A 23,973-nucleotide genomic window follows, 5' to 3' on the forward strand; every position below is an offset into this window, starting at 1 on the left:
TATACGATGTATGGATGTGGCACTTGGGGACATGGCTGAGTGGTGGACATGGCAGTGCTTGGTTAATGATTGGATTTGATTACCTTAAGGGTCTTTCCCAACCCAAACAATACTATGATGATGCGACTGCAGTTTAAAGATGTAACATTACAATAGTCCTGAGACAGTAAATCTATCATATCTGCACTTTATCAATATATTTGTTGTATTATATACAATCAGCAATTTCTCCAAATTCCTCTGTGAATGACTTGTGTCATGCATTATGTAATGTTAACTGTGGCTTTATGAAAATCTTGCCATCTCTTCCCATTAAAATACCTTTTTTTCTGAAAGAAGATTAGATCTTGGAAAGCAATGGAAAATGTTAAATTTGATTTCCTTTACCATATTGATTTATTACCAGACTTAGATTCTACGGCTTCACAAAGATTGAGCTACCATTTCCAATTTCATAGTGGAAAACAGCAACTCCTGGTAGCATCTACTTTTTATTTTACATGAGACTGGACTCTTCAAAACAGCTCATCCACTGTGTCATAAAACTTCATAACAAGTTTAACTATCTATAAAATGTTGATTAGTCGTGCAGCAGTCTGTAATAAAATTCCATAAATTGCACCGAGCCACATCCTGCTGATTTACATGGTACTTACAGAAAAAAACCCAACAATACACAACTTCATGCTTTATTGTTGCATTATTGCCACATCAACAATTACAGAAAAATTATTTTGCAGTCATTTCAAGGTAACATCTGAACATCTCCTGTGTCATTGTAACATAGTTCAAAAGTATCAATAACCATCAGTAGGAAATCCAGTTCACCAGTTATGATTTTTTATTTTGGACAACGTAATGCTTTGGTAAGGACACCTATATATAAAGGCAGAAACCTCCCAACAATACAACATATGCTTTTGTACAGAGACATTTTCTAACCATATAGGAATTCCTTCACTCTAAAAGCCACTAAAGCTAGCTTAACAGCCATACTCCATTGTACAAACTTACTTATCTATCTAAGTAATCAAAGATAAAAATCAGGTATTGCCTATATATGCTGTATATATTATATTAACAACCAGGAGCCATAGTTTGTAATTCAAAAGTATTCATGTTCATAACTTTTAGTATTACAGTAGAAATGTGGTGCTGCTTTCAGAAGCATTTCTGCCAGCCTTTACAAGACACTGAGGAGAGGTACCCAGCCCCACCTAACCCTGTGCTTCTACACTGAGCTTTAGTTTTCCACTGCAGTCAATGGAGCCAAGAGTGATCCAGCTCATCGTGAAAGACACTTCCCTTTGGTCAACACCACCATACCTAAACTCTACTTGTTTTGACTGCATCACCATTGACTACACTGTGGCCTAGACACTACTGAAGTTGTAGGCACAACAAGAGGCAGAGCTGACCCCACCAAGCTCACTCTCAAGCCAGCAGGTACCAGCATCAAGAGACTGCAATGATCTGCTTCATTGCTGCTGCAGGACACTGACAGCTCCTGGCTGCACCATCAACCGCTTCCTGTCCTGAATCTGCAACATTCCTGCCAGCAAATTATCGTGTGTAGATATTCCACAAGGCTCAACAAATGCTACCCTTATGAATGAGTTACTCATGTGTGAATCACTTGTACACTCATAAGCAGCTACAAACAAGGCCTCTGCTGCAACAACATCAGAAACAGAAAACTTTTTTTTAAAAATATGCATATTCTAATACAGAATTATTCTTATAAACAACACTCCTTCCTTAAGGCAAGTATGGTTATGTAATTAAATTGAAATTAAGGACTGCATCTACAGATTGTACATCCTGCCTTGGATGTAGAATAAATATATCCATGCATATAATTTGCAAAACATCATTTCCATTTCAAGCCTATGAAGAGATGGAAATGTCAGGTCCCTCTCACACACATGAAGTGAGTTATTTCACTTGTCAAATGGGCCATATTTCCCATTATTTCACTGCTGTTGTTTTAAATCAGCTACTCAGGAAATAAAGATTTGATCTGCAGAAATTTTCAAAAATAATGTTTTTTAAACTCTCCTCAGTGGTTTTCTATATTATTCGGTTTTAAACATAAATGATCTAGTAAAGCCCCAAGTGACCCCAAACTTCCACTGATTTGCCAGGTGAATGATTGCAGCACAGCTCCCACTTTTTTAACATCATTAGAAATGTTATAAACCTGGGGGGTACCAAAGGCTGTATTGTATTTCTAGTCAGTTAAAAACAGAAGGTCACTTTAAAAACATAGGTAGAATGTCAAACAAATTATTTTCCTGGGTTTTTATAGAGATGAGTTACACAAGGAAAATTACAGAACTAAGTAACTCTGAGCTGAGCAATCAAAAGATTTAATTATGTGGCCAAAACTAAAATAATGACTCTATTTTAAAAAATAACTTTTTTTACTCCCTCATATCACAACTGACCTTCAGAGCAATAAGACTCAAAAAAATATCATGCACAACAGAGGTTGAGTCATAAACGTATTTCCTAATGGTATCTCTTAATTTCCAATGGTGCTCTCAAATTCTAAATCAAAAAGTAAACAGATTTTTCACCAGTTTACTTTAAATTCAATTCTGGAGGGTCTTGGGATCCTTCAACTTGTTAAGGGAATTGAGAAATCATCACCTCAAATATACAGCCCCACACTGAGACACGTAAGATCATACATCAGTTCCCTACAGTAGCAGTGTTCTTTTAATTCCGACTTCTCTTCCTCCTCTTCACACCCACAGACCTCCAAAGAGAAAAACCTCAGCCAGACTGGGCGAGTGCAAAGGGGTGTAAAGAAAATTCAGCTGGGTCTCTGCCCACTTGAGAAGGTTTTGGAGCCCTTTTATCATCCTCCTAGTTGAATTCAGAGGGCAGAGTCGCTGTGGTTATAACAATGTAGGATACTGAAGACTACAAGGGCTCTACATGATCCAGACAACCACTGACTGCCGTCTCAACACACCCGACAAACGCCCTCCAGCAAACGCACCACTACCAAAGGGCTGTTCTTCCTTATTGGCTAAACATAAAACTACATTAACAATCTGCTATTGCAATGCCACAACTAAAAGTACAAGTTTTAAGCTCACTAATCATATCATTCATACTGAAATTTTTTTCTTGGCAGTAAGAAAATCTTATAAAAAGCACCCCTGATCAGCAAATACTTAACAGAATTTTCTATCTGGAATAACAACTGAACAATGTCTTCATTCTTATTAACTCTTGACAATTAAAGAAACAGCATATTATTTCAGAGGTCAATTTTACTGATTTGACAGTGTGAATCCTAAAGGTTTTTTGTCTTCTCTTGAAAACTTATCCGCTGACAGCAGTTTGGCTGAGATCTTGATGGACAGCTCATTTGCGAGGCTGATGAATGTGCTGTTTGACATGCTGTGGGTGAGGAAGCTTTTCCACAGAAGGATGTGGTTTCTGATGAGCCACCTGAGCTGCAGCTGGAGGGAAGTCTTTGTCACCCTGTTCAAAGAACAGACACGGAAAAATTTAAGAAATGTTAGAAGTCTGCTTTCTGGTTTAAAGGGATCTAATTTTTTTAAAATGTGAAAAGCAGACACCCAAGTCCCCCTGCCCACATCCTACCATTTCAATTTTTAGCCAACTTCAACATTTCTCTCTTGCAAGTTTCACTTGTTTCACTTACATACACCACCCAAGAGTACAGTATCTTAATGTGACCGAAGGAAAGAAAACCCCCAAGCATTCCTATCTTCAGACCTGTTTGGTTTTCACAAAGCCACTAGAAAGAGAAGACTATTTTAAAACTGAGTTAAGGAAGCATGAAAAACTACATGCACAAGAAAACCTACTGTAAGAATCATAGAATGGCCTGGGTTGGAAGGGACCTTAAAGGTCATCTAGTTCCAACTCCTCTGCTGTGGGCAGGGGCACCTTCCACTAGATCGGGCTGCTCCAACCTGGCTTGAACACTTCCAGGGATGGGGCATCCACACCTCCTCTGGGCAACATCTTCCAGTGCCTCACCACCCTCACAATAAAGAACTCTTTCCAATACCCAATCTAAACCTATTCTCTCTCAGTCTGAATCCATTCTCCTGTGTGCAGTCACTACATGCTCATGTAATAGACTAGCTCCATCCCAAAGCCTTCCCTTTTCCAGGCTGAGCAATGCCAGTTCTGTAGGAAGAAGGGCAGGATCTAAAACTATATGTGACTCAAATCTTAGGGGTGGCTGGCTTTGAAGTTTAACATGCTCTTTCAACCAGCTCTTCTAGTGTTAGCTCTCACAATCTGCTGTTGGGCAGCCTCAGCTCAGGTGTAACATTATGTCACCTATTTACCCCTGCCATTTCTAGGGTCAGACCCATGATGCTTTCAAAAAGCAACAGGAAACAAATACTGTCGGTGCTCAGTGACAGCTTCCCTCTTTAGAGACTGGGACAAACATACAAACCAGGAACATCCTGCATTCCATCAGCTCACAGAGCAACCACCTTACACAGGGCGATGTTGTACAAAGGTGATGTCTCTGATGTTCTGTTTCACACCTGATGCTATTTCATTCTACTCCAAAATCTTATCTTCTATTCTAATTTGTTTGGGTTTTTTTAAAGTCACTGGGTTAACTTGCTATATTTTGCAATTTTTTTCTCTACTCCAAGTTGCTTCCAATTTTCAAAGATCTCCTCTTCTCAGACTTGGCATTTTCTACCTTCTCTCTCCGATGCTGCTGAGTGCCCATTCCTTATGGGCTAAGGAAAATGGAATCAGTTTGCTCTTTCCACTTACAGGATCTGACACAACCGCATCCCACACCCAGGGATGTAAGGCCGTCAGGGTAACGGTAACCATCGCATAAAGCCAGAATACAAACCCTGTCACAATGCACAAGGCACAAATTACTGATCACATGATCAGTGGCTAGTTAACACTAATGATTCAGTTTATGGATTTCTAGGTCGTGCCTGCTGTTAAAAATCCAGGGAATAACACCTTGAATACCAAGTACCTCCAGGCACAAAGGGCAGCTGAAACCCATTTTCAAACATGTATCCCTACAGACAGAAGTGCTGCTCTTCATCACAGACAAAGCTATAGCAGCACATTTAATATGCAACTGCTTCCAAAGGAAATGAATGCAGTAATAACGAGCTTAGATATAAAAAGATGATCCAATAAACTTAAAGTGCTAAAATTCAAAGTAAAACGGTGGAAGTAATTTCAATAAATAATTTCAATTTCACACAAACCCAGAAAGAATGCTTAAAGGGCCTTACATGAATATAGAAAACATAAAGCCTCTTCACACAGAAGAGGAAGGGCTATGAAAAAGATTAATTTTGCTCTGATCGGTGATAATTCTGAAAAGCCTACAGTAATTTTTCTATGACTGAGAGAAATGTCATGATAATCTTACCCTAGCAATGACACCAGAGATGAACACCGCTGGTTTAGGTGGGCTGAAAAAAATAAGAGAGATTATTTTTACCAGTTGTTTGGAATGTAAAAATAAAAAATTTGTCACACATACAATGCAAAACAGAAGTGGCATTTTTGGCAATTAAAGAATGTTTCAAATAGACAAGGCAATTTTCCTCTTCAAATGACTATTGCCTTAGTAGCACTTACTCTAGTCAAAAACAAACCTGGAGGTTTTGGCTGCCGTTACTTCACACTGATTGTGACAGCAGCAAAAGGCTAGTCCAACAACACTGTTTCTTACTTAAAGCTGAGAGTCTTTGTTTGCATTTGTTTCTTAATCCCCAAATTTTATATATAAGCTGCCAGCACTACTTTAGGCTTAGTACATTTGTACTGAAAACTGCAGCTGGACTAAACTCACTGCTGTGTTAGAGAATGAAATAAATTTCAAGTTTACGTCTGTCAGTCAAATGAATAAGGATTCTGAGTCTCAAAAAACCAACACTCTATAGATTTTCAAGATTAAAAACCATGCAGCAAAGGGTACTCTGCTTTTTCATTTGCTGACCCTCCATCCATGCTAATAGGAACAGACTTTCCATAGGTAGAATCTGAAGTTTGGTCAGCATGAGTCATTGGTTTCCCTGGGTCACTGATCTACTGAACTGCCCCCTTCTACCTGGAGGCCACAGCACAGTCACATCCAGCTGTCCGCCCTGGTGGCATTGCCAGTGTCTGAATTACAGACACTCTGCAACTTAGTGGTCTCCAGGACAACTAACATCATACGTCTGCACAGAGTCTGCAGAAGGACTGTGAGCTGGAGCTCCAGAAACTCTCCACAATAGAGGTAATTCTTGTCTAAGAAAACCCTGTAACCTGAGGCATTACAAAGGCAAGGAGAGTGTCCAGGTAAAGGCGTCCCTCCTTTCCAGCATGTCTGTAACTGAGGACTCAGAGCAGGGGGTTTGTTAACCTGGACCATGAGAAGGGCTCTACCCTGTGATCTTATGGCTCACATGGTTGGAAGAACACAGAGCAAACACAAATCAGATGATTTATTAGAGGAATGATAGTGATTACTGAGATGTACTTTACAACTACACAGCTTGTAAAAATTTATTAACATGATGTTATATGAAGCTAAGATAACAATTAGCACAGTATTAGACCTTGATATAATGAACTTATAAATATTGCCTAAGCTCTGTTTAAGTCATGGTATTGCTACACAGTCTCTGAATAAAGCTCAGAATCCCTTCTAGACATTTTTAAAAATTCAGAAAGACTGGATTAGAAAAACAGAGAAAGAAAGGGAGTTCTGCTCTAAACTACTTTCATTAAAGAGTAACAGTGATATTTTCTGCTATAAGAAATAATATTTGGGTAGCTGTATTAGACTTTTTCAATACTAATAACAAGCAAAGGTAGTAAAACACCTTAATTTCACCCTAATTGTACTGACCCAATCAGTATATTACAGTCTGCATGATACTTCCTGAATAGTGAGTAACAAACTCAAAGAAATAACTCTGACTGAGAAAACATAGTGGTTCAAGGTACAACTCACAAACTAACACCATGACATTACAAAAGAAATGAACAACAAATGGGGGGAAAAAAAGTGTGGCAAGTTATTCTTAACTATACATGGAATCTGGCTTTAGTCACACTCAGAGAAACAGTTTTGTGCTTGACACTGCATTATTAACAATACTGGATAGATAGAAAGTCAAGTCAGATAGAATTTTGTCTTATATTCTTACCATGACCTTTCAGTGTTCATTATGCTTGGATGACACATGAAGTTCCCATCAAAACCTCCCCAAAAGAGCCTGTATTTGCTGAATGCGCCATGACTTGTTTGCCAACTATCCCACTGTACTATCTGCTGTGTCATCCTTCTTGCTTTAAAAACAAGTGCAATGCTCCATGGCTCTGGCCAAAAATGACAACCAGAAGGAATCTCTTGCATCATGGTTATTTCAAACACAGATTTTACTACTGCAAATTGAAAAAATCTTCTCAGAAACTTTGATCTCCTGTTGAAATTCCATGCTATTAATATTCAAAGGACCCAAGCTTGCAAGTGTTAAGTTCCCTAAGTACATAATAGAGATGGATAGTTAGAATATTTGGTACATTTCCGTACTTATTTTAACTTATTTGTATGTTCTTGTGTCTCAGGAACTAGGCTGAAGATCCTACAAAGATCATTTTTAGTTAAGCTAAAATCCAGTCTGATTATGTTTCAGGTAGTACTACAGATGCAGCCAGTACATCTTTATAAAGAAGACAAAAATCAGCTATACTGTCTTCCTGGTAAAAATTATATTCTTCAGATGTAAAGGATTTACCTTGAACTCCATCACAAAATAAGATATTCAGCTGTGTTTGTATGGACTTGGTTCTGTGGCCACCTTTAGTTACACTGCCTTAGAAACAGGACACTGACTGGGGCTATCCCAGTGGTGTGTGGCAGGCACCGAAACACCTCAGGCTGACTCACCCAGGGTTTGTGCTGAACATTTTAGGATAGCACTGACGTATCGCAAACAACCTAACAGGAAATCAGAGCTGCAAAAACATATCTACTCTCAGATGCATCTAGAACAGATCTCTCCTTCACACTCCTCCTTGTTTATCCTCTCCATCCATTTTAGACTGGACTCTTCTTGCTTTATGCTAGAATTACAGCTTGTAAACAGAAGAACTAACGGGAAGGCTGACCTGGCCTCCAGCTCAAGTGCCTCTACCCTCCACCTACAAAGATCTTTTACAGAAATACGGGCATCTGTTTCTGGCTGACTTCAGTTTCCACACCTGGCTGTGGGCACACACTGTAATGAGCCTTCACCTCTGTACTTAACTCATTACACAGGCAAAATGCTTCACTCCTATGGAAGACACGTCAGTCTAATAGCAAGCTCATTTCCATGCATTAATTATTCCCTAGCAGGGAAAAAAGACAGAAAGCTGGCCAGAAATGTGAATGATTGAGTGTGTCAGTATTTATGGTCTCATATGTCAAAACCACTGTCTTTCCTCTCATTTTTACCAGATTATATTGTTCCAGAAAAAATATTTAAGAATTTAATATTATTCATTAGCTTTGATGATCTATAGAGCCAGAATCAAGCCAGAGCATATATAATTGGACATCTATACTAATGAAGAATTCAATGGATCAGAGAAAGGCCTGAATAATCAGTCACTGATTCATGCTTTTATTTCCCTCTTAATGAGAGAAATCTTTCCACAGATGAACTTTGTCACAATAAATTCAATCTCTATTGCCAGACTCCCAAACCTTTTGTGGACCCAGATTAGCTGCCAGGACTGTAACTCCATAATTGCACTCTGGGACATCTACTGGGATCACAGTGTTGCAACATCACTCATTATCTTTCCCAAGAACCTTCCAAAAATAGAAGCAAAAATGGAGAGCAGACACAGGCTATCATCACTATATTTGTAAAACCTTTTCAAGTGCTTTAAATTCTATTGGTGTTTTATGCAAAGCACAACCTACATTTCCAGTATTTTGTAAACTGTGATGGTTGCTCTGAGGATATACTTAATCTGATGAAAATCAGTTTGACAGATGTTGTTTTGAAGATGCAGCACTCCTTTGTCTAGGCATCAGTAAACAAGAAAGCCAAAAAACGATTCTTATTTTCTGACAAAACCTGATTTTGTTTATACATATATGTGCTTTAGAGCTATTTAATGTACACATTTATTTAAAGTTAATTAATAGCCATAACTGACACTGTATAAGGAACACAACAGTGTGTTTGCCAAGAGTGGTTAGTGTTTGTGTCAACACTTCCAGAGCAAATCCTTATTTTATTGTAACATATGGAGAAAAAGAACACATCTGTTAAGATCTGAGCATTCAGAGAACTTACCCTGATTTCACATGTGCAATGCTGCACCTGCTTAACATCAGATTCTCTACTGGATTCATTTATCTTGACTGTATTCAAATAAAATGCTTTAATTATTTCAGAATACTTAGCTTAAATAAGATCTTCATCTGACATGGCAAGTAAATCATAAAGAAGATGAAACACCTGAAAAGATCATTAACTACATTAAATGAAGCATTAATAATACTAAAATATTATTCCTTTACCTTGGAGGGATTAGTTGAACAGACATACTGTAAAGACAAACAGAGTGGCATTGGAACTACTGTGAAATCTCCTACAGGCCACAAAACACACATAGGGCAGGTAAGTATTTATCCAACTCCAATGAAATAGTTTTTCAATTTAACAGGCCATTTCAGAGCTGGCTGTATCTATCTCTAAAGGCAGTGAACGCACATACACGTGCAGTATGTATGGCCAGACTTCATGAACGCAGATTTGGGCAGGGTCCTCCCCATGTGCCCTTCCAGCCTGCACAGTGGATTTTTTAGGTGAGGCACAGCATGCACAGAACTGGCCCCACCATTTAAGTCCTGAGGTCCATTTGCCACGGCCGAGCGAGCTTGGACAATGACAGTGAAGTCCTCGGGACTGTCACAGCACCCGGTACTAACCGGGGCTGACCCTGCTGAGCATCCGAGATCTGACGGGATGGGATGGCAGAGAGGCATTGAACTGCCAGGCGACGGTCCCCACTGAGACTTGAACTCAGGACCTTGGGATTCAGAGTCCAGAGTGCTCTCCATTACACCACGGGACCGCCCTTACACACGTGCAGAGGCTATGCAGTGCACACAGACACTCATCATACAGACTCACAGCTGGCTCAGTGTTCCCAAATGCAGAGGGGAGCAGAGCACATTGCCACAGCCGTGTGGGGATGAGCACCTGCAGTCACTCTGCCGTCTGCAGCACCTACACTGCCCACTGCACCCTTAGCTGATGGGATGGATGGGATCTGATGCTGCTCTCCAGCAGCAGTTGGAGCAGCAGATCCTGGAGGAAGGACTAGGAGCATTGCTCACAGTGCAATCCAAAACAAAAAGCGACATTTAGAGTTGACAAACCAGGAAACAGACCCTGCATATGCATCATTCCTTTCCACATGAACTATAAAACCTCCTCAAATGGGAAATGGGTCTTACTGTAGCCAGACACTGTAGAAGGCAAATGCTCCATTTACACTGGTGATCATAAAAATCAAAATAATATGCCAAGACACATAAAGAAAGAGAAAAAGAAATGGTAAAAATAGTACTTTACAGTATCCCTAAATTAAAATACTTTATTCAGGCCAGGAACACCCTAAGCGAAGAACTAGAGCAGAAATAAAGATGGAAAAAATAGCTGAGAGAGCATGAAGAACCTTGTACAGAAGGAGAGAGCTAGGAATTATTTGCATACAATACATAAAGGAGTGGATAATATTGCTCTCATTTACCTTCTTTCCAGCGTAAGTAAAAAATAACACTTGTAGAAGACATAGATTTAAAACTAGTAATAGCAGTTACCTTTAAAATACCACAGAATTAAATGCAGAACATCCTGCAAATAAGACATCAATATAAAAATTTCCATTAGACATCAATACCAAAATTGTCATATGCCAACATTTAGAACAGTTTAGTCTGCTTTAGAAAGGTCAGAACTGTAGAGATGCAAAGCTTTTGTTAGGCTGTAAGATTTGTCAAAATAGGTTAAAAAAAGTTAAATCATTAAAACTCCATTAAACTAATCATCTAAATGGGAATTATTCATATTTATCTTTTCATATTCATGGGGATTAATGCTATGTTTTATCACTGGCAATCACCTTTTTTTTAAATAAACCTGGCAAACAGACATATGGAATATATTAATAAAATATAAATAATAGCATGATGTGTTTATCAAAGACTTCGGAACCACTAACTCCGTCATCCTTTTTAACCCCTAAAGAGTAACAGGAGTTTGTAACTTGGTGTTTCCTTGTTTCAAGCAAATCATTCAGGGGTATGTGCTGTGACTCAGAGTTGGGCTCCAGCTGTGGAAAGCAAAGGAGAAATTCCCATGAGAGCCACAAAGAAAGCAAAGGAGAATTTCCTACAAACCAGAGGATACCAGTGCAGAACATGGAGATGCACCCAAATCCCTGACCACAGACAAAATCAGCACACAGACAACACACCCCTTGCCCCTCAAGCACCCCAAAACAGCAGGGACTTGAAAAAAGAGCAGAACCTTCTGCTCAGCCGCTTGCCCTTTATTTTCCTGCTCATTTCCAAATAAATATGATTCACTTTCCTTACAATTTGCTTAGGCAAGCAAAATAAAAACCATATATGAAATAGTATGATCTGTAGTTACTCATTGATCCCCCAACTGTTCCCTAATGAGAGCAAGTTTTGCGGATTTCAGTCCTGTCCTGGAATAAACAGAAACTTCTCCAAGTATTTTAAACAGATTTTCATCTTCAGTCAACAAAACTTCAGAATTAAATCCTGCCCTTTTATTTCTGGAATGAAAAGTTCTGTGGCCAGCTTATCAAACCTCCCAGACTAATCTCCAAGGTTGTTCGGGAATTCATATTTTCTGGTTATGAAACATGAAAGTTAACTAGACTCAGTTTCAATCTAATGCCCCTTTAAAGATGTCCAGATACTTCTTTATAGGGGTGCTTATTTGAATTTACATAGTTGCCTTTGATTCTGGCATTGTCTGCAAAAATAAATTTCAAGATGATTAAAACCACACTGAGATGATTAAAAACACATTTCTCAGCAAGAGAATAAAACTAACAAGCACACTGCTCATCAGCTTGCCTGAAATACCTTCCCAGTGGTTGTAATTGGTTTAGGTTATTAATTTTCTGGACAGAAGAGTAATAATTAGTCTGACTGACTACCAGAGGGAAATATTTTAGCTGATTGCATGGGGACATACAGTATCTGATATTCTATGACAATTTATCCTGTTGAGGTCATTTATTTATCTGCCAGAGCTTTCAGACCTTTAAGATCATCCACAGGATGGCAGTGTTGAACCTCTGAGTCTCACGTACATTAAGTAGAGAACAAGGAAATCCAGGTGCTGCAGCGAATACTAAAACAAATAAAAAGAAGTACTTCCCCTTGATGCCAAATCTTTATAAACTTCACTATGTACACACACACACACACACAATTCATACACATACCTACAGACATTACTTTTGGAAAACAATTTTCTTGTCTCCAAGGCTGTGGACCGATACACCCCACAAAATCGTTTCCACTCTGCTAAATTGCTCCCCTTCCTATGCAGGCAAAATTAATGCAAGTTTAGAGGAAGAACTCAATGGCCAATCAGGAAATATAATTACTATTTGTTTTGCTATTCACATACAAGCAAATTGGGTGCCCCAATCTTTTAATGAGGTGGTAAATCACTGGCCATTACATTTAACAGCAACTGATTGACATTCATTGTTCTTACATTCACTATCAACTCATTGCAGCATATGGCCTGATTAATCTCAGCAGCCTCTCATTCATCTTCAGTTTTAGTGCATGTATTAGCCATAAAAGAAAATTACTTAAGAAAGACATCCACCACCTCTTACCTATATTGTTGTACATGATATTGCTATCAGAGAATAAATTTCTCTTTCATGTCGTCTTCTGATCACAAAATGAAGATTTGAGTATTTCACCTTTTCTACAGACTCAGAGGATTGAGAAATATCTGCAATTCTCCAACTGCTCGTTGATTTATTGAGATTCAACCTTGTTATTGCAGTATCTACACGAGCTCTTAGTGAAACACCAATGACAAACTTTTCACAGGCAGTGACTGCAGCACCAGCACACTTAATTATCTGTAAAAGCACTTAACTGTGGAAAAAAGACAGGTATGAAAACTGACATAAAGCAAGTAGTGCTTAAATGGTTACACAACTCAAAGGAAACCATAAAATAAGAAACGAAGTATACTCTAGGGAATTTGCAAAATGACCAAAGACCATGGTGCAAAGGGGAAAGAGGACCAAGTCTTCCACGTGTTTGTTGAGTGCTGAAGTGCATCCCTGTGCATGGTCCCACGACAGCAACACCCTTCTGTGCTGCTGAGAGTATCACGGCCATGAGCGTGCATTGCAGCCTCTTGGCTACAGACACACGAGCCAGTTGGGGCACTGCTGTAGCTCCTCCAGCTCCCAGCAGATGAAAGGTGGAGTGGAACTGTGGAAAAACAGCATGTCACTGGACTAGGAAAACAGGATGTCAGTGCAGTGAGCAAGACACAAGAAGGTTGAAGCAGATGAGAAGGTGAAAATCTTCTCACTCCTGCCCAGGCGAATCTGTGTTTGTCTCAGAGACACAGATCAGTGGCCTGGAATTTTCCAACCTTTCCTGTCAAGAATTTGTAACCTGAATCTTGCTTTCCAATGTTTCACAGTATTAATCATTTAGCAGATGTGCACCTTTCAGTCTCCCCTACTGCTTTGAGCAATTGCAGTATCATTTCTTATCACCCCCAATGACAGTGCAGACACAAACTCTTAACATGCATGCATGCGTCTGACATAAAGAAATACTACATCATCTTCCACAACCACACAATTGTCGTGAGGAGCCTTCTCAACCCAATTTTAGACCATGCATGCTGAATGGTTTCCATTCCGCAACTGTAAACAGCTCTGCCCACAGCACAACAGACCATGATGAAGTTCTTGCCCATTTCAATAGGTTGCTCCTGGGAAAGCTCTGAGCATAAAAAGGGTGTTGAGGAAGGTCATGAAGATACTCTGGTAGTATCAGATCCCATGCTGAAGATTGTGAGAGCTGGCTGCTACTGGCCAGGAACTTGCTTTAGTTCACTCTGCTGAAGGTACTGACACAATTCTCCCTGTGCCCCAGGGGCAAGTGGAGACACAGATCTTGTCATCGGAGTAAGAGACCAGTAAGACCTGGAACCTGAATTCCTCTTAATTCAGACATAGAAAACAAAACATTCTTTAAGTATGTAATCTTACATTCAGAGCTTGCAAAGGTGTAATAGAAGACAGAATTTTAAAATGTTTTTCACTTAAACAGTTTACTTTTGATAGCAAGAATCCCACTAGCCCCTCATACATCTATCCCAGGTAGGTTTTTAATGTGAAGCAAGACAAAATTCTCTCAAAGGGGTTCAGACATGGGTGCATTTTTGTTTAAATAAACTTGGAGAAATATAATCTCTCCACAGAGAAACTGACCTCCCTTGACCTGAGAGGAAGCAACCACTTCATTTCTCTACTACCATTACCACACCTGTGCTGAGCTATGGTGGTCAGAAAGGCAGCATCTTCATCTTCCATCTAGAAACACTCACTCACCTGAACACAATCAGAACAGGCTGTTTCTCCCCTCTATATTTATCTTAAGAGTTTAATCTAGAAGGTCAATATCAGATATTACTACAACCTGCAACACTTCCACTGTAATTGGGACCGGAACTTGGTACCAGGAAAATGCACAGAAAATTACATTGAGGAAATCAATAGCAATGGGATTCAAAGCATTATAATCTGAAGGATGCCAAGAGAAGTTCTTACTCGGTAAGCTTTCACTCACTGTGAAATAAATGTCTGTCTTTGTAGAGTGATAATAGAAGCCAAGACAATGCAAATGGGTAACAGATCAATGTGCTGTTAAATCTGAATATAGTTCTAAAGTAGTACCCATTCACTTCAACGGGATGTAGAAATCTTAAAGCAACTACAAACTACTGAATGTCAATACCACTAGTGATTTTTCTGTTAATCTAGCAAGAATGACTGCTAATTTTCTAGTTCAATCTGTTAGATCTGTCACGTTCTGGTGTTTCATTTGTTTGAATGCCTTTAATTTCTTTAATAACAGTGAAAGCAGTTCGTTTCCTTAAAGAAGAACTACAGCACCTGCAGGGTGGCAGCTGACCACCTGGCAACATTACCTTCTGCCATACAGAGCATGCTTGGAGTACATTTTGTCTGCCTGTGATGCACACATAGCTTTGCTGCTTCACTTTGCTTCCCCAGGACAAACAGACTCCTCTCTGAGGAATGAAAATAAAACAAGCATGAACTGTCTCAGCTGAGTTTACATTTACTAACAGCAGCAGTGCTGTTGGTACTTTATGTTGGTAGTTGGTACTAGTATTTTAAACAAGTCCTTTTCATACACATCACAACAGAAAAGAGACAATAACTCAGTTTACTTCATCCACTACCTGGTGGGACGGCTCAGGCTGGAATACTGTCACGAGTTATGTTTCTGTAGTTCTAGCTGAAGGATTTGCTCAGCAAATGCAGTTCTTCCAGAACTGCCTGGCCGTAGTACCTCTGGCCACTGTCTGGATGTTACAACAAGGGACAATATAATAACAGGAGCTGACTTAAGAAATCATTAGCCTACTCACCTTTGAAAAGTTTACCTATCTAAGTAACAGCTTAGATTAATTAGCAAAAAAACATGTTTATAAGGATTCCTTGATTCCTCTGTATGCCTCAAAAACCTGTGTGCCTCTGTCATCCTGTGTGTATTTGGACACAGAAACATTTTCATTAATGGCTTTTAATTTAGTAATTAAGCAGGACACACTTCTTGTAGAAGCCCATTAACAGGCAAATGCAGAGATCTCTCCTGATTCAGAAGGTCATTTTTATTCCCTATAGTTCAGTGGAGTCCCAGTATGTCAGTGTGAACATTAATGAAAACAAACACTGCAATCAGGTCTTCAAACAACTAAAAAGTGAAAATAGCAACTGCCACAATTACTACACCTTCTATCATACACAAAACCTGTTGTGCAATTTGTAAACACTACACTAACATAAGTTGTCAGAACGTGGTGTGATTTACTCCTACCTTATTCTTTTCCAATTTTCACATTTTGAAGAAACATTTTGTAAATATGAGACATTTTCACTACAAAAATGTATTTTCCACTATTTATCTCTTGGTTCCATTACATGTTCTTATTTCCTTTCCCACCACTAAGGCTCCTCAATCTGCCAGGACACAGAGCTAAACAGCTGTGTAATGCTGACTTAAAGAGTTCAGTATAAAACACATCCCTGTTTAGTTTTCATTACAAAAGCAAGTGGTTAGAGGGAGCTCAAGATCTGCAGGAGCAAGAACCAGAGGAAAATTTTTAATGGTACCTTTTGGCAGAGGATACAGGGAAGGAGGTAATGACCCCATCCTTCCCTTCATCCCCTCCACCTCTAGCTACCTCCAATAGCCTCTAAGCCCCCAAGGGTTATTTCCCAAACAAATACTTTTTCTGGTTGTTTTTAATAACTACACATTAACTGTGCAACAACAGCAAGTTAATCATCCAACTGTTTATTTTCTAAGTGATGACTTTGGATAACATATTTCCAAAGTTGGTGCTTTTCTGAGAAAACATGTCTGTAACTTACAGCATAATCACTTCGCGTGTTAATAGAGGAGATCAGGAATCTGGAACTTGTAGCAACTAAATTTTGCTGCAGGCTCAAGTGCAAGATGATGCACTGCCTGATTCAGCTGAACTCTTCTCAATTCACATGATCTTAGATGCAGCTGAAAACCTCTGCAATAAGAAGTTTTAAAAATACTTTAGAGGAACTGCATCAATGTGGATATTTCTTCTTTTCTTTAATAAAAAAAATAAAGATATAGTGCCCTGAGATTGCTAAGTCAAAGAACATCAAGAAAGGATTCCAATGGTTATCCTGCTCACATCAGAAAAACATGCCATGAAAGAGTGTGAACAATAAGAGACAAAGACAGTAGAAATCATACTGACAGAAATACATGTGTCTGGAAAAGGTATCACACTCCATTAATGCTCAAAATTCTGGTTTTGTAACTTACAGTACAGATAATCTTTAAAAATTGGGCACGAAAAATATGTCAAGATTTCATTTAACTGAAAATGAGAGATATTATTTGAATTTTTTATTCAGATGAGACCAAACAGCAAAACGTAAGAGACCAAAAGGTCAATGAAACGCAACAAAGCCAGAAGTAACAATAATGTATTTTGGGAAATGGTATCTATTTGTGGTCAGTCTCACAGTGATTCCCAGAGCAGCTCCCATTTGCACAGGGTAGGTGCAAACAAATGGTGAGGCGAGACTACAATTCAGGCTTTTCCCAGACACATAAAGGTGTGAATCAATGAGTATGTAGTACCTGATTAGGCCTGAAGAAACACCAATCACATGTACTACTACAGGGGTTCGGTCACAGTCAGACAGTTCTGCTTAAAAACTCAAAATAAGAACACAAGAAGCCACCTTAATGTCTGATACATTTACTGCTTGTACTTGTATTCACTTGCAATCCTCCATTCACATTATTTCCTGAAATCTCATTTTATAAATTGGTATGTGTAACTTTTTGATCAACAATCACTTTGCACACTCTTCATGTCAAATACCTACCCATTCATTCTGCGTTTATCATCAGGAATAAAAAAGCAAAAAGAGCAGGTGGAAAGAGAATGTCCTTAATTTATCTAAAGGCCAAATAATTTTCTAATTTTCATCCTCTGTATTTATGGGAAAACTTTGTATTAACCAATGTGGCATTCCTGTTATTAACCTGCACTGTCAAGAGAGGAGACAGACCTCTTGTGTATATTTGCTTGCTGCTGTGACATTAAAATTGACAGAAGGGTATTGGGCTCCTGTCATATTTATTTAAAATCTTCATGCAGAAGAAGCCCATGGAGACATACCCTCAGCACCCAGATGACAGCAATGCCACTGCTGCTACATCATGGCTAGCTGCAAACTGAAGTTTAATTTCATTTTTGCCTATCAGAGGCATCTCTTCTAGCTACTTCCAGTTGTAAAGAAATTTCCATGAATTTTACAGCAGCAACCCTCATTCATACCTGCAACACATCAGAAGAAGTAGAAAGTAAAAAAGTGCACAGGAGCATTACTCAGAAATACAAGTTTTGCTGTGACGCTCTGCTGTGGAGAAGAGTAGGGCTTCCTGATGTAACACAGAGACGATAATAGCACAATCCACAGGTCAGAAAAACCAGGGTGCAATCATGCTGCTTGATGTGAGAGCGGAAGTAAGAGGAGAAGGGCCCACTCTTTCCAAGGACAGTTCAAGACTTTTACATGTACTGGGCAGAAGTACAGTAGGAGAGGAAAGGGGAAGCAATAAAAAGGAAGAAAAAAGGATATCCTCTCCTTTGGCAGTACTGGTGAATAAGCATCAGGAAAAACTTCCTAAACACAGTCAGTGTGTGAGCTCCTGTGACAGGCCCAGATAACAGGGCAGAAGAGATAGCGAGGAACACGCTTCATGTAACAAGAACAGGCTACCTGGTTTTGTAGACAACAGTGCCATCAAGGGAAAGCACATGAAAAGACAATGCCAAGATGCCACTGATCTGCCTATGAAGTGCTTTGACGTAGATACCACAGGGTACCAGTAACAGGCAGGTTGCCATGGGCTTATTAGCTCTTCATGCAGACAAAGAGCTTGGCTATGACCTTGTTAAGCCTGCAAAGGGAGCCAACGCTGGGGCACAAATACTCTTCCCCCTTTTCTGTGTGGGTGGACTAACTACAGTCAGATATATGCAATTCCCCTCTCCCCTCGTTTTACTGATGTCACATGGAGAAACGATCCAAAGGTTTTGTAGCCTATGGAGAGAAAAGGAGCACTGTCATTCTTCTGAAAGATCATCAAGAGACAGATCTGCAACTCCTGTGAAAAGCACTGATAAGCTATCAGCAGTAATCAACCACCAGGCATATACGGATGAGTTTTGGTCCCTCTGCTATTTCCAGAAGCCTAGTTTCCATATAAACCACTGGAGACCCTCAATCTTTTATGAATCAAAGGGTTATGATTTTAGCATTTGAAATAGAAAGACCACAACTCTCAACAGCAGAAGGAAAACACACGGGAAATTGCCCATTCTCCGTATCTGTCTGTGCTGGCATGACACAACCACAACGTGAGACAGAAAGCACATACCCGGCATTGTGTCACAGGGAGAGCTGTGATCATTCATGGAAGTAGCAGGAGTCATGCTGAGTTCAGTCTGCACTCGCTTTGCAGAGTTTCGAGTAACAGTAGGGTGTTAACACAGAATGGAAACGCTCCAGCAAATACAAGCTAAGCCAATTCATTATTATGAAAGTCCTCCGTGGAGTGATTCCTGTCTCTCTCTAGGTCTCACAAACTGGCAAGCAGCCTCTCATAACTTCCTCATCAACCACTCAGTGGTCAGAAAGTCTCATTTTTATTTCACCGAATATTATCTCACTGTCACTCTTGGCATATGAAGTACTTTTATCAGCTTTTGCCATTTCTTTCAAGTATGGTAATCTTGAGGAACAGATTAGGTAAAGACTTAAATCAGACAGACAGGTGTGACTCCAGTAGCGGTTTTTTAATGGAAATGCACATTTAGAACTTCAGGAAGGCTTGTAATTATTTCAGGTATGTCAGGTTTCAGATCAGATCAAAATATTAACATACCAACAGGAATGTGTAATCTGGTGGTGCTTATGTCCTTGGAAAATCTAAGGAAACCTATTCAGTACCTCAGCTGTTGTGCACATAATGCAACAGCTTCAAAAGCAGTCTGAAACCTTGACCTCTGGGTATTTGCAGTTGTATACCCTGCTGCGATTTCCAAAGGGGTTAAGCATTCACAATTTCTACTGATTTAACAGAAACACTGTACCACAAAAACTGAATGAAGAGTATGCAGTAGGGTACCTGCACTTGAGAAACCATTCCTGAATTTTCAGAACAATGTGTGATTCAGCATGCAGCGCCACTGTCACAGAAGAATGACAAAAGAGAAATATCTGATGTAATCACTGGGAAAAACTTGAAAGTAATTTGAGCACAAATGAACAGCCAGTTGTTCACCACCTTACATAGGCTTTTTTTTCTCTCCACAATTTGGTTTTAAGGATAAAGAAATAGAGTGTTGTGAAAAAATGTGGACTTGGACAGCCCAGAAGATCACAGTCCTTTTAAACACAGAACAGGCTACGCAAGCAGAGGCCAACTCAAACACTGTTGCTAATGTGACCTTGTCCCCAGACCTGCACTTCAGTATCTTCCCTAGCGGTTTATCTGACTGCAGCTCAGGCTTTGATAGCAGTGCCCATAAACAGATGCCAGGCCACAGATAACACTCATCCCTGCAGTGAATGTGCTGGGTCAGTGCTCAGGGCAGGCTGTCTCTCTGGACGCTCAAACACACATGGCAGTAGTTTTACTATGAAGATCACCAGCTTTTTCTTTTTTTCAGGTCACTGCATATATATGCATTTTTTGCACTCATCTGACACGGGCAGTCTATTGGTCAGACAGTTTGGAGCAGTACCGTTATACAGATAACCAAGAGCTGGTTTCACACTGTCCCATCACCCAGTATGTAACATGTGGGGAATATCTGCATAAAGTCACACTCCAAAAAGGCCTCTCCTGCATCATCCAATCTCTACTACGTGCTGCTTGGGTGGCTCCTCCTGGACAGTGGCACAAAGGACAAATGCTTTCCTCCAGGGTCCTTCTTACTAAAGGTCTGCCACTACACTTCAGACTGGTTCTAAATTTCTGTCTTGGATTACATGACTTCTTCAATGTAAGTCTCTTAAGTCAGCTTGGAGTATTGGACACTCATTACTAACCTATTCTCTTGACTTACTATCGAAAAACTTCATAAACCAGAACTGTTTTCAATCATTTACAAACTAAAAGAGCCAAGTCTAAAAGACAAACAATGAAAAAACTAATAAAACAAATTACAGAACTCTAATTACAGAGCAGTCCACAACAGAACCACAAAAGGGTTGAGGCTGGCAGGGACCTCTGGAGATCATCCAGTCCAAGCCCTTTCTCAAGCTGAGCCACCTCGAACAGGCTGCCCACAACAATGTCCAGGCAGTTCTATACGTATCCCCAAGATTCAAGACTCCACAGCCTCTCGGTGAGATCTGTGCCAGTGTCCAGTCACTCTCACAGGAAACACTTTTTTTTTTTTTTGATGTTCAGAAGGAACCTGCCATATTTCCATTTGTGCTCACTGTCTCTGGTCCTGTCACTGGGCACCACAGAAAACTGCATGGCTCCCTTTCTTTGCACCCTCCTTTCAGGTGTTTATACATACTGGAAAGCTCTTTCCGAACCTTCACGCTGAACACTCCCAGCTTTTTCAACCTCTCTTCATAGCAGAGCAGTTTCTTCAGCACTTCTGTGGCCCTTCACTGAGTTGACTCTGACCAGTAGCTCCAACACTCTCATGTACCAAGGAGCCCAGAAGTGGATGCAATCCTTTGCCATATCAGCCCCTCCTCCCAGTTTTGTGTCATATGCAAACTTGCTGTGGACACAGTCTGCCCCATCACCCAAATCATTAATGAAGATGTTGAACAGGACAGGACAGATCCAGTACTGACCCCAGGGGTACACTGCCAACTACTGGCCTCTGACTAGACTTCCTTCCACTGATCACTGCTCTCTGGGCACAGCTATTCAGCCAGTTTTCAATCGACCTCGCCACCTGCTCATCCAGCCCATGCTCCATCATATCCTCTCTATGGCAAACAGCATTACAAGCCTTGCTGACGCCTAGGCAGACAACACCCAAGGCTCTCCCCTTGTCTATCAAGGTGGTATTTTCATTGCAGTTCACTGAGTTTCCAAAGCATGACTTCCCTGTGGTGAACCCATGTTGACTCTCCTTTCACTTCCATGTCCTTCTAGTTCCTGGAAATGGTTTCCAGGATTAGCTGCTCTATCACCTTCTCAGGAACTCACGTGAAGCTGACCAGCCTGCAGTTCCCTGGCTCCTTCCCACTGCCTTTTTTGAAGTGCTTATAAACATTGGGCATTTTCTTATTATTATTTCAAGAGTTTGTTAGGTGTGTCAAGAAAACAAAAAAGCTCTTGGAAGGGTGGGACTGAAATGTCAAAATTTAATAAGATATTTTATTCTTCAAAAGATTTTATTTTTGTTTATCTTTTAACTTAAATGAATCTTTGAGTGTCAAATATAGTTCCACATAAAGCACTCAAAACTTTTTGAGACACAGAATCAGATTATGCACTAATTACTCTGAAATAAATACAAAAGATAATTAGAGAACTATGAACTCATGAAGTGATGAAGATATCCACATTTACATTTTATGGTTTAGAATTAACTATATACATGTACATTCCTCTGTGAACACCAGCAGAATAGTGAATTTCAGCAGTATTACATTTTATGGTCTTGAAAGTTATTATCTACAAAAATAGTTTTTACATAGTGCTATTGCACAGTAGAATTCCATCTCCTCGTTCTTTGCATTTATGAAGTCAACTTCTGTGTAAAACAGTTCAACCATTCTAATATAATCATCTAACAGATAAGAGACTTCTGGGGTATGGCAACTTCAGAAATTACTATATGGAGGCCTATTTGAAATAAGTGGTACAAGTAACACAAAAAAATTACTGTGTCACTGATAGAAGGTCTAGACAAACCTTGAGCTCCTAAAAATGCCTGGGGAAAATTGATGTAAAATTCCTGGAAGACAAACAAACTGGAAAGCAATGGGCCTCTACAGTCAACACTGTTCATCTTCAGAGAAACTGTGTGAATTAAGAGACATTAAAAACTCAACAGAAGATCAGTGAACTTGTGACACAGCAGCATCTTAGTCAAATCTCATGAAAATTAACTTGTAAACTCCTTTTTATCCCCCATTAGCCTTTCCACTCTAAAATAAAGCTGACCAAAGGTTGGCTGGTTGCTGTTTAATCCCATTTTGTGGGAGTGCAGAATCATGATAGAAGAAACAGTCTCTGTCAAGAGTCACTGGACCAAATGAAAGACTTGAAAAATTTGGTTCTGAGAGTATAGAATATGGAACCACTGATAAAGTGACACCACAAAAATAATTCTACAACTGCACTGAATAACAATGGCAAACAAATGAAATTAGGGTCCAGGAACTGCCTGTTTATAGCTTGGTCACAGGAATCTGCAACATCCTCTTAAAAAGGAATATATAATACCCTTCACATTAAAGTTGGCTTTGGCTGAGATGATTTCCATAGCCAGGAAGAATTGCATCTTTCATAAGTAAGGCCAATATCAAACCCTTAAATAACAAGTTTCTCTTGCTCTAAGATACAGGGCCAAACTTTTGCTACTGAAAACACAAAGCTTTAAACCAAAATTTCTTTCCATTTACACAATAATACAGATATTTAGATCTTAAGCTTTCTACTTTTCTGTGTGCTCAGGTCTACTAACACAGTTTTAAATAAATCCAGTGTATCTCTGACCAGCTACTCCTGTGCTGTATTTGGCAGCATTAGTTCATGCATTGCAAATGATTTTTAACTATGAGAGCTTGATCCAAGATAATGTCTGGCTTGGTGAGAATGAACCCCTTATCCATGGCAAGAAGCACTCTCTGAGATGCTAAACTGTTTGGTTGGAACAGGCAGATGATAATCTTACATGGCCTAAATTACTATCCTCTGAATTTAAAAAAAAAACCAAACAATAAAATTACCTCTGTTTCTCCCAGTTACCCTAAGATCCACTGATTGATTAGCTAAGGGTTGTTTTCTGGGATCAATTGGTTCTTGCAATTCAGCTAAGG

The 23,973-nt window shown here is 39.6% G+C and overlaps 1 protein-coding gene across 1 annotated transcript in view; it reads right to left on the minus strand.

Annotated features, from left to right (window-relative positions):
- Positions 1-673: 673 nt before the first annotated feature.
- Positions 674-23,973, minus strand: part of DAP (death associated protein) — a 58,863-nt gene continuing 35,563 nt past the window's right edge. Inside the window, exons 3-4 of the mRNA XM_071553695.1 lie at positions 5,417-5,459; positions 674-3,498 (exon numbers count right to left, since the gene is read on the minus strand). Of these exons, the coding sequence (XP_071409796.1) occupies positions 3,379-3,498; positions 5,417-5,459 (163 nt within the window). The 3' untranslated portion in view covers positions 674-3,378. The remainder of the gene's footprint in view (positions 3,499-5,416; positions 5,460-23,973) is intronic.

Source organism: Pithys albifrons, chromosome 4, assembly GCF_047495875.1.
Source record: "Pithys albifrons albifrons isolate INPA30051 chromosome 4, PitAlb_v1, whole genome shotgun sequence".
Classification (NCBI taxonomy): Eukaryota; Metazoa; Chordata; class Aves; order Passeriformes; family Thamnophilidae; genus Pithys; species Pithys albifrons.